The sequence below is a fragment of the Dasypus novemcinctus genome, chromosome 3 (genome assembly GCF_030445035.2).
Source record: "Dasypus novemcinctus isolate mDasNov1 chromosome 3, mDasNov1.1.hap2, whole genome shotgun sequence".
NCBI lineage: Eukaryota > Metazoa > Chordata > Mammalia > Cingulata > Dasypodidae > Dasypus > Dasypus novemcinctus.
The window spans coordinates 43,079,090-43,091,151 of NC_080675.1; the positions used below are offsets into that span (position 1 = coordinate 43,079,090).

At 38.3% G+C, this 12,062-nt stretch overlaps 1 protein-coding gene across 22 annotated transcripts in view; it reads right to left on the reverse strand.

Moving 5' to 3' along the window:
* Positions 1-12,062, reverse strand: part of GPHN (gephyrin) — an 801,248-nt gene that overhangs the window by 109,174 nt on the left and 680,012 nt on the right. For all 22 annotated transcript variants that reach the window (XM_058293259.2, XM_058293251.2, XM_058293256.2 and 19 more), the window contains 2 exons: positions 2,168-2,287; positions 542-600 (listed from right to left, as the gene is read on the reverse strand). In XM_058293259.2, coding sequence (XP_058149242.1) covers positions 542-600; positions 2,168-2,287 — 179 coding nt within the window. The remainder of the gene's footprint in view (positions 1-541; positions 601-2,167; positions 2,288-12,062) is intronic.

Consider the following 12,062-nt stretch of genomic DNA (forward strand, 5'->3'; position numbering starts at 1 on the left):
TGAGCAAATTAATATTAATGGAATAAGGGCAAATACATTCTATTGTTAAAAAAATAATTTAAAATACATACACTACTAATGGTAAAATGTAGCTTCATCTTTGTATATTAAGTGCAACAGATTATTTTATTACATTGGTATTCAATAGAGGATGGGCTATTAGCTAATTGTGTAAATATTCAATTCTGGAATTATCTGTTTCAATATCAAATTCTGGATTATTTAGGGGTGAGGTTGGGTAATTCTGGATTATGTAGGGGTAAGGTTATACAGGGATGGATTATGCAGGCTTATGATTGTACCTTCTTCTCATGTTGCTTTTGACAATTTCATTTGCCATTAGTATCTTCATTAAAAGGTAGGCAGGGCAGACATAGGATGAAGAATTCAGAAAATCCATTTTGCTACATATTAATAGCTCTGAAAATGAATGGCTCATTGATATTAAGATTTATGTAGATTTATAACAGCCATGCATTCCTGAGTTCATGAACATGTTTTAACAGAAGTTGGCTATACATTGTATATGTTATGAATTTACCTGATATCTTGGCCTGGCCGAGCTTGCACCAAAATTCGCACTTCAAGTTCTTCAGTGCCCTGTAATACGAGCAGGTCATATAATTTGAAAGAGAACAATATAACAGAATTTCTGATTACAATTTATCTACCTAGATGCTTTTATCATTAGATAGGCTCAGAATATAAAAAAATATTGAGAAAATAGAAAACCATTTGTTAACCCTTTTAAAACACTATGAATTTCGGTCACAGATTGCTAAAAAATCAGGTTTCATGCCAAGAAATAACTTAAATATTTTATCTAATTTTCATCCTTTTAAAAAAATGTACCAATTCAAAGATTGAAACATGCTTTGCAAGTAGCATTCTCAAGACAGTATGGCTTCTTTGATGGATAAAATGAGTGTGCAAGGAGATAACCTCTCTCTTCCGTTTCCATGAATCATGGGTTCAATAGTATGTCAAGGTTCCCAAATATATGTAGAAATTTCAGTGAAAGGATTATAGTTTGCTTGGTAGTAGATTTCTGTAAATTAATAGTGATCACCAACTTTACATTTATGGACTGAGAATAATACTCTGACATTGGACCTGTTATCATCTGGAAGAGTTTGTGGAAGCTTGTGTTCTGGATTTCAATACTCTGCTGGTTTTCCTAATGCCAATAAGTTGGCTTGGACAGTTTTAACAGAAGGCAATGTAACCTGTATCCTAAGAATTGAATTGTACAAGCCCTACATGTAGAAAGGTAATTAACAAGAAAATCTCAGAACAAGAAAGCATGGCCAAATTTCACTATATACCCAGCCCAGGAGGATATACTTTTTTCTTTTTTTTTTAAAGGAGGTACCAGGGATTGAACCCAGGCCCTTGAACATGGGAAGCAGGCACTATACCACTAAGCTACATCTGCTCCCTTATATACATTTATTTTTAACATCAACTTAAAAAATATTTCTTTAACCTCTTCACAAAGATAGCCAGTCATTAAAACCTCAATAGAGATGACTCTACTTTGCGTAGTGACTGATGCCTTGGTTTCAGTAAGATGAAGACCTGCTTAGACCCAAAAAGATCTCAGTTCCTTTATTTGAGGCAATAGAGTAAATACATTTACTATCTCCAGGCTGCAATTTGGTTGCACAGATTTTTCTTGAATTGTAGAACATGAGAGCTGAAAGGGCCATAGTTCAAATGCTTGGCTTAGCATAATATTTAAGAACTAGCCTAGTGTTCTTGGTTAAATTCTTTTCCACTTAATTCTGAATTCATCTTTTTTTCAGAAGCTAGCCTCAATGGACAAATCTCCCAGCTAGAAGGCATGTCAACAGTTACTATCTCTGTTCTATTTTGAGGCAGTTTCTTTCCTTGTTTGCATGTGAAATTTCTTGGGTCATACATGGTTTAAATTCTGCAATAATACAAACAATTATCATAAAACCCCTTCCATATCAAAAGAATTTCAAGCCTAAGGCAATTGCTTATTTATTGGAGACCTGTTCACTATGATGTAAGATCCCAACATCACCAAAAAACAAAACAAAACAAAAAACTGGGTTAATCTCAATAAGCATTGTAGAAAATGGACCTGACTTAATAATACTCCACAGGAACAACAGCATGGTAAAACCTGTTGATGACGTACATCATCTGATTCCCTGATAAGTTCAGTATCTTCCACTTGTACAACTGCATCAGCACCGCAGGGAATTGGAGCACCTGTTGTAACCCGCATGACTTGTCCTGGCATTACTGTCTGAGTTGGCTGGAAATACAAACATGTAAAAGAGTTGATTTACTTTACTGCTGCAAAGGAAAAGTCTGCAGGGAACTTAACACTTTTAGAAACAAACCATAAAAGGAAAATCTTCGAGTCATTCATTTTATGCCATTGTAATAAAAGCTACCCACAAACAGATGCATTTATACCAAAGAGGCTTTAATGTGATTTAAGTTGACTTTATATGTTCTTTAAGGTAATAGCAATTAGATCCTTTCTTGGTGCCATATATTCCTTTTGAATAACTGCCACTTATATTTTCCACTATTGTCTCTCACTCAAATAATGTGAATTTTCTTTACATATGTAAAGTGATTTGAGAGTCTGTAAGAAAACAAATGCTAGGCAATATGATGTTATGAAAGACAATTATGATAAACCAACATCTTGGTCATTTACTTAAGTTCTGATGTTTGAGAAATGCTTTACTAACTAAGTGCTTTCTTAACTAAAGTTTTTGATTAAATAAAGGCAAACCAGAAAAATCATTTTTCATTTTATTTTAGTTACTGCTCCTTTTTCTTTTTTAAAAAAATTTTATTTATTTATTTAATTCCCCCCTCTCCCCTGGTTGTCTGTTCTCTGTGTTTATTTGCTGCGTCTTGTTTCTTTGTCCACTTCTGTTGTCGTCAGCGGCACGGGAAGTGTGGGCGGCGCCATTCCTGGGCAGGCTGCACTTTCTTTCGCGCTGGGCAGCTCTCCTTACGGGGTGCACTCCTTGCGCGTGGGGCTCCCCTACGCGGCGGTCACCCCTGCGTGGCACGGCACTCCTTGTGTGCATCAGCACTGCGCATGGGCCAGCTGCACACGGGTCAAGGAGGCCTGGGGTTTGAACTGCAGACCTCCCATGTGGTAGACAGACGCCCTAACCACTGGGCTAAGTCCGTTTCCCTAGTTACTGCTCTTGAAATCTTTTAAATCATATTATCTTAACTTTGAACTAATAATAAAAGTCTAGCAAGTGTAATTAAATCATTTAACAATTATTCTAGTGTTTGTAATGATTTGGATTAAACATCATGCTCAAGATTTTCATTGTTTAAATTCTCATATGATGGTACAGGAAACTGGGTTAAATATGCTCTGATGACAGTACTTTCCCTGCATGTGGAATATTTTCGCAAGATTTATCTGATAGAGGTTTGATCTGGCCTCAGAAGAGTCATTTGTCATGAGTCACAATGTAGGTCAGAGTTCAGAAAAGGAATGCCTTAAATCTCCTCTTAAAGAAAATCCTGAGACAACATTAATTTCTTAGTAAAAAAGCTATCATTCCAAAGATGTTCACCTTATAAATATTTAAAATCTTAGAGAATGGTTAAGGGAGATATCCCACCACTGGAAGTACAAAGTTAAACTGGAAATGTATTATTACAAAAGCTTTTAAAAGTTTATGTCTAGGGAAGCGGACTTGGCCCAGTGGTTAGGGCGTCCGCCTACCACATGGGAGGTCCACGGTTCAAACCTCGGGCCTCCTTGACCCGTGTGGAGCTGGCCCATGTGCAGTGCTGATGCGCGCAAGGAGAGCCCTGCCACGCAGGGGTGTCCCCCGCGTAGGGGAGCCCCATGCGCAAGGAGTGCGCCCCGTAAGGAGAGCCGCCCAGCGCAAAAGAAAGTTCAGCCTGCCTAGGAATGGCGCCGCACACACGGAGAACTGACGCAGCAAGATGACGCAACAAAAGCGACACAGATTCCCATGCCACTGACAACAACAGACGCAGACAAAAGAACATGCAGCAAATGAACACAGAGAGCGGACAACTGGGGGAGCTACATTGCTCCCCTGTGTCATTCTTTTTTGGCTTACAATTCCAATGCTGTCAGTGTTTTTTTCCCACAGGTATTGGAGAAGGATATCCCTAGAATCAGATTCGGCACTGAGCCTTATATACTGCTTGTTCTGTTCTTTGAACAAGGGGAAGAGAAATTAAAAAAAATGTTTATGTCTATAATATTATTGCTGCAAAGAAGACCACCAAGAGCTAATATTTATTAAATCATCAATCTATACTAGGCACAGTGTTAAGTGCATATATATATCTTAGAATGTAAGTCTTAAAAAGATAGCATTTGTTTATCTCCTGTTTGCCTCTCCAATTTATATCACCATTCTCTACTCTGTTTTGTGGCTCAGAAAGCTGGACCTTGTGGACTGTCTCATCCAGGTTGCCATCTCTCTGGCTTTTGATTAGGTTTAGACAATGGGAGGGACCAACAGTAAGACTGGAGGGAGAGAGAGAAAAGTAGGGTTTATTACTCTCCTGGCTCTTTTACCACCAGGATGCAGTTTGACAATGGCGGCATAATCTCTACCACTCAGGGCACAGCTACATCTGGGTAGCCATCTTCCATGGCTATGAATCTCCCTTAGGAACTATTCTCTCTTCATGCCCTTTCAGACCTCAAAAGGTGGTAATGGAGTCTCACTGATGCTAGCACCTGGGTCTTTCACTTTCCTGTGTTGGTCCCTTATACCTGTCTATATCTTAGAAATAGTCCATGCATTATTCTCTCTTTAATCACCCCTTTCCCAGACATATTGCTCTACCATCCCAAGGCCTTGGAAAGTATCTAGCAAAAAGTAGGTACTCAATAAATAATTCTTACAGAATGAATGAATGTGCATCATCTCATTTAATTATCACAATAACTACATGAAGTAGGTGGTTCTATAATTATCACCATTTCATAGATTTGGAACCCGAATCTTAAAGAGATTAATTTGCCCATGTGTACCCACCATTAGTGGTAGCACTGGGACTTAAATTTAGGCTTATCTAATTTCAGAGACAAAGACTCTTAACTACTATATCATACTCTCCTTAATAAATCAACTTTATGTAAATAATGTTATAGTGCCATTTTTTTTACAGAAGAGTGATACTGGGGTCAACAGGCTCATCATATGCCATCCTTTTTAAACTTTTTTAGGAGGTACTGGGGTTTAAACCCAGGACCTGATACATGAGAAGCAGGTGCTCAACCACTTGAGCTACATTGCTCCCCTATGTCATTCTTTTTTGGCTTACAATTCCAATGCTGTCAGTGTTTTTTCCCCCACAGATATTGGAGAAGGATATCCTTAGAATCAGATTCAGCACCGAGCCTTATATACTGCTTGTTCTGTTCTTTGAACAAAAGACATTCCAGGCTTATATTTTAATGTAATGGTTACATTTTAATGTAATTTCTCTTCAAGATAATAATAGAATTTAAAATGAAAATCTCAACACATTAAAAAATTTATTTTTAATTTTCAACTCCAGATACTTCTTACTGTCTGGGACATCTCTTAATCTAATATATATGACCATTTTTCAGTGCAGTAATTTTTGTTGAAAACCTATATGATATATTTATGTTTTAGAGAAGGCATTAATATCAAAACTATCTTCTATGCATGAAAATCAATAACATTTAATATAGGCCTAAAGAGGTTCTTCCTTTGCTGAAAGCATCTTTTTGGCTAATTTGAAAGTGAACATTAAAGTGAATTTCAGGGCAGTGGCTTCTTAAACTGAGATGTGTCAGCATAGAGCCCTTCTTTAATTTAGCTGAGTTCAATGTACTACACTTGCTAAATTTATTTTAAGTTTTACTGACTTATAAAATATCAGTTGGGTATACCAGCCCAGGTTTGACTTTGTAATTTTCTCTACTTCTTGGCTTAAAACAATTCTTAAGATAGGTTTCTGAGTGGTTATTGAATAACAAACTTGCCTCTCTCCAAAACCAGCAATTCTAAGTGGAGTGTGTGGATGATTCACACCAGTTCACATATATTAAACTCAATGTTAAATATATTTTTGGATGTATAAAGATATTTATATATCGACTTAAGAGTAGACACTGCTGGGGAAGTCATGGACATACCTAGCAGCCATCTACTAGTCCTCACCTACTGCCCCTTTTCTATCGCGTGCAGGTGTTTCAATGTTTCCATTCTGCAGCCCTGGGAGATGTTTGGTGGATTGGAATGGCCCGCCCATACCTCAAATCCGAAACCGGGAACAAGCAGCCACAGTTGCTTATCAGGGGAGAACTCTCAGTAGTAGGGCCGCCTCCCCCGGGGTTGGGAAGCTCAGATTTGTCTCTCCTCTCTGATGTGCAGTGGAGTGTACGGAGCTACCATCTACTGACCCAGATCTAAGCAGTTGGTCTCCTCGGGTGACCCACCATGATGGGAACTCTTATCCTGCTCTTTGGACACTTTGTGCTGTATAAGTAATAAAGTAGTCATTTAATGAAAATTTCTGTTGTGCTTGAGCTTGTATTCCCATGATGTAGTGACTTGTTCCACAGACACATAAACTGCAATTGAAATGAACAAACTGTAAAATGGTACACTCTAGTAGTAGGTGAAGAACTTCCTGTAGATTAAGATGAGCAGTTACTCTTCCTTTCTTATTTGTATTACTGTTCCTTATATGTTTCATATAAACAGTTCAAATCTTGACATTTCCTTAACAGAGGTATTAAATTGGATTTTTTTTGAACTTTGCCCAATGATAGTACTTTACAATGACATAAAATTTTCTTTGAACTTGTCCAGAGCTTATCAATGGGTCTAAACTATAAATGATTTAAGTTCAAGTATTTTGATACCTCAAGAAACCATTTTATAAATCACTATCTCAGTGTGTGCAATGGCACTCCAATGTTCATGTGCATATACTTTAAAAAAAGATTTTATTTTATTTATCTTCCCTCTCCCCACGCCCCCGTTATTTTATTCTTGCTGTCTGCTCATCTTCATTTTTTTTTTCTTTTTAGGAGGTACCAGGACCTCCTATGTGAGAAGGAGGTGCCCAATCACTTGAGCCAACTCTGTTTCCCACTTGTTGCATCTCTCATTGTTTCCTTATTGCGTCATTACCTTGTTGCATTATCATGATCGCCGTCTTGCCTGTTGTCTTTTTTTTTAAAGATTTATTTATTTCTATCCCCCTCACCCCATTATTTTTGTGCTTGCTGTCTGCTCTCTGTGTCCATTCACTGTGTGATCTTCTGTGTCTGCTTGTCTTCTCTTTAGGCAGCACCAGAAACCGATCCTGGGACCTTCTGGAATGGGAGAGAGGCACTCAATCTCTTGTGCCACCTCAGCTCCCTGGTCTGCTGCATCTCTTATTGTCTCTCCTCTATGTCTCTTTTTGTTCCATCATCTTGCTGTGCTCTCCGCATGGGCCAGCAGTCTGTGCAGGCCAGCACTCCACATGTGCCAGCTTGCCTTCACCAGGACGCCCCTGGGAATTGAACCCTGGACCATCTATGTGGTAGATAGGAGACCAATTGCTTGAACCATATCAGCTTCCCTTGTTTTCTTACTGAGGCACTGGGAACCAAATGCGAGACCTCCCATGTGGTAGGCAGGTGCCCAAGGGCTTCATCTACATCTGCTTCCCTATACTTTCAATAAGTGATCATTTTGGCTCTTGCAATATTTCTAAGAATGCTGTAAAGTCTTTGTGATAGATCAGTTATAAATACAGTATATCACAGAAAATTTGAAGAAACTCCATTTCTTACATATTTTGATCATATTTTCCCATTAAATTTTTATAGGAATTTATAAGAAGTTAGTAACTTTTGATTTGTTTCATAATTCTTCTCCTGCTTCTTATTTTCTAGTACAGTTGGAGAGGTCTTAACTAATAGTAAACAAGGCTTAAGACGTCTGTAAGACCCTGGAGATCTGCTACTTATTCCTATGTGTAGCAGGCTGTGACTACCACAAACTGTTTGTAGTTTCCTAAGCATTACATGTGATTGTTTTAAAAATCTCTGAGTCTTGATTTAAATACTGTTTTCTCTGCCTTGAATGTTCCTTTCCCATTTCTGCTTTTGCAAAACTCTCTGAGGCCGAGCTCCAATGTCATCTGCCTAACTTTCCCAGCCTGAAATGTTCAATCTCTCCACAGCACTTGACTGATACCATTAGTTTAATATGTCTGTTAGGGACAGAATCATGTCCTGTATAAAGATATAATTAAGTCCTAACTTTTCTCGTCCTGTGAGTGTGAACTTATTTGTAAATAGGATTTTCAAAGACCCTATTAAGATGTGGCCAGATTGAATTAGAGTAGGCCTTAATCCTATTTGGCTAGAGTCCTTATAAGCAAAGAAAATTTGGACATGGAAGTTGAAGCCACAGGAGGAGACCTAAGGAAACAGATTGCCATGTGACAGAGGCAAAGACTGATTGCTGGCAGGCTACCACTAAGGCACTACAAATTTCGGAGAAATCATGACTTGCTAATTTCTTGATTTTGGACTTCTAGCCTCTAAACCTGTGAGATAATAAATTCTTCTTATTTAAGCCAACCAGTTTGTGGTATCTGTTATAGCAGCCCTTGAGAACTAATACCTAATAAACTGTATTATATTTAGTTGTTTATACTCTTTCACTAGCTGAAAACTCCTTAAGATAGTAATCATGTCTTTAATCTTCTTTATATCTCCAGAACTTAGCACAGTGCTTGCTACACACAGTAACTGTGCTCAGTAAGTGTAAATTAGACCCAACTGAAGGTCAGACAAATAAACCTTGAATAATTGCTATCTTATGGCTTTATTATAAGAATGGAGGCCTTAGATGTCCACTGCTGATGCAAATAGGTACCAAGAAGCCAAATAAATTAATAGGTCACAGGGAAAATCCGCACAACTTATTGGACTATCAGATGCTTTCTATTTCCCCTTAAACATAATACAGATGCCCACAGCACACTTTAAGTTTTAGGGTAGTAGATTCTTCTCTTGTATAGTTGTAGAGTTCCAAGAATCAACTGAGTTTGTCCCCAAATATATTTGTGCCAATTTATGACAATAATAGTTACTGAATTTTGTAATTAAAATAAATATTACACAAACTAATAATATATAAATATGAAAAGAGTTACTTTTTTCCTGTAAAATATTTAGTTAAACCTTTGGAAAAACTTGATGAAAGGGATGCTGCTAAAATAATTGCTGTCAAATAAGGTGTGGGTAAGCCAACTGTAAAAGATTGTAAAAACATAATAAAAATCGAGGTGGATTCTGCACTTAGGTGCTTTGTAGTGTCCTTATGTTTTTATTTTTAAAAACATTTTATTTATTTATTTATTTATTTATTTATTTATCTATTTATCTATTTATTTATTTATTTATTTCTCTCCCCTTCCCACCATCCCCCCCCACCCCAGTTGTCTGCTCTCTGTGTCTATTTGCTGTGTGTTCTTCTGTGACTGCTTCTATCCTTATCAGCAGCACCGGGAATCTGTGTTTCTTTTTGTTGCATCATCTTGCTGTGTCAGCTCTCCATGTGTGCGGTGCCTTTCTTGGGCAGGCTGCACTTTCTTTCATGCTGGGTGGCTCTCCTTATAGGGTGCACTCCTTGTGTGTGGGGCTCCCCTGAGCAGGGGACACCCCTGTGTGGCACTCCTTGCGCACATCAGTGCTGCGCATGGGCCAGCTCCACACGGGTCAAGGAGGACCAGGGTTTGAACCACGGACCTCCCATGTGGTAGGCGGATGCCCTATCCATTGGGCCAAGTCCGCTTGCCTCCTTATGTTTTTAATCACTTAAAATAAATCAAATTGGAAATCACAGACAATGCCTTATGAGTGTGATTTATATAAGAAACACAAACAGAAGTTCAAACAGAAGATACTATAAGAAAAGCTTGGCCCTTTATCAAATTAACAAATAATTGTACATTATTTAGTTAAATGTATATTTAAAGTAAACTTTAAAAATATAAAACATTTTGCCATTTTAACTGATTTTCAATTAAATAACCAATTAATCATCTCAAAAGCATCAAATAAGAGGGCTTCTACTATATTTCTATTACAGCCCTTTAATGCTTCATTTCTTAAAAGAAATATATGTATACCTATTCCCTGGCTAGGTCCGTAATAAGAAAAATAAATCTACATGATTAGCTAGAGAGGTTAAGCAATCTACTTTTTCAAAATTACCATAGTTGGACTATAGTTGGGGGAAAGTCTGAGAAGACCACGTAGAAACTGTAGTTCTATTTAGAATATCAATGATTATACATTTAAAAAAGAATCACCCAACCATGAAGCTAGAAAATGCATATGGTTCATGTCTTTCAGGTAGACCAACAACATTGTGACATAATTCATAGTAGGTACTGTTTCTTTAAATTAAGAAATGACTATTTCTTTAGTTCTTTCCATGGAAAACATCCTTTAATATCTTTGATAACCTATCCCTTTCTAAGATTTCTTCTACACTAATAGAAGATGATTAGAATTAGATGCTGAATTGTTCACTATCGCCAAAAGTTGGAATCAACCCAAATGCCCATCAACAGATGAGTGGATCAATAAAATGTGGTATATACATACAATGGAATACTACTCGGCTGTAAGAACAAACACACTACAAACACATGTGATAACATGGATGAATCTTGAGAACCTTATGTTGAGTGAAGCAACCCAGACATTGAAGGACAAATACTACATGACCTCAATGATATGAAATAACCAAGCTGCCCTAGATAGCAAGAGACTGAACGATAGGCTTATAGGAAATCGGAGGGTGGAGGAAGGATGTGAGCCAATGTCTGCAGGGGTGGAATTTAAGACGAGATGGTGGTAAGTATGAACACAAAGAAGAGATAAAATGGGGGCAAGGGGTTGCCTTTGGTTGGGGCTTTGAGGGTGGCTGGGGATGGGCGGATGGGTAACATTGCCCAAAAGTGGGGGGAGGGAGGGGTAGCATACGAACACAGGAGAGTGTCAGGTGTTGGTGGAGAGTAAAATGCCAAGAAAATCATATCAAAATATAATAAAGAGGGTTACCTGTTTAGAATGCTCGGAGGGGAGGGTCTGATGCAGGACGGGCTCCTGGGGAATGTCTAAATGCTCATTCTGCCAGAGTGGGTAACACCATGGGGTAGAAACCCAAGTAGTGAGAGTGGGGGTGGACCCACATCCTGGGGAGGACTAATGCCATCAAATAGAGGGAACTGTATCCCTTGAGAGACAGGGTGGCTCCCAGGGCATTGGGGCAGTTGAGCAAGTTAGGCCCTGAACACTATTCCATCTATCTCTGGAAGTGGCTCCTCGGGAAACGGAGGTTGGCTGTCACTGTGGGCACCAAGGTGGAAGGGAAAATGGACGTTAAATGTGTGGAACCAAGGTAAATGGGGGGTAAGAGAGGAGTTTTGTGAGAGTACACTAGGATGGATATAAAACATGTAACATTACACCATAACATATAGGAGATGACAGTCTGATAATGTAAACCATAATGTAAAACATAGGATAACTAAGAATTTAAAAAACTGTGTATCCTAAAGTATGCACCATAATGTAAGCACAGATGTCATCTTGTTTGAAAGCTATTGTCTCAGACTCTGTACATCACGTTAAGTGAATATGATGTGAATAGGGTGTAAGAGTATCGCTGTGGAAGGGAAAAGGTTTTGTGGTGGATGTATGGGAGTGCTGTATATTATATATATGCATTGCTGTGGTCTAGGGCTCCTGTGAAGAGAAGTTCAATAATTAGGGGAAAAAAAAAGAAAAAGAAAAAGATAGGATGTAGAATTTTTTCCAAGTCAACACGTATTCTTTATCTAACCTTTAAACCCATCGCTATATGCCATTTCCTAGTAAGGGACCCTGACATTATATTGGGCTTCAAACTTCAGGGAGTTCTGGATCACAGAGTGGTTCAACAATGGCAATGGAGGAATACTGGTATAGGATACCATTGGCAGGTGATATATGGCTGACAGGG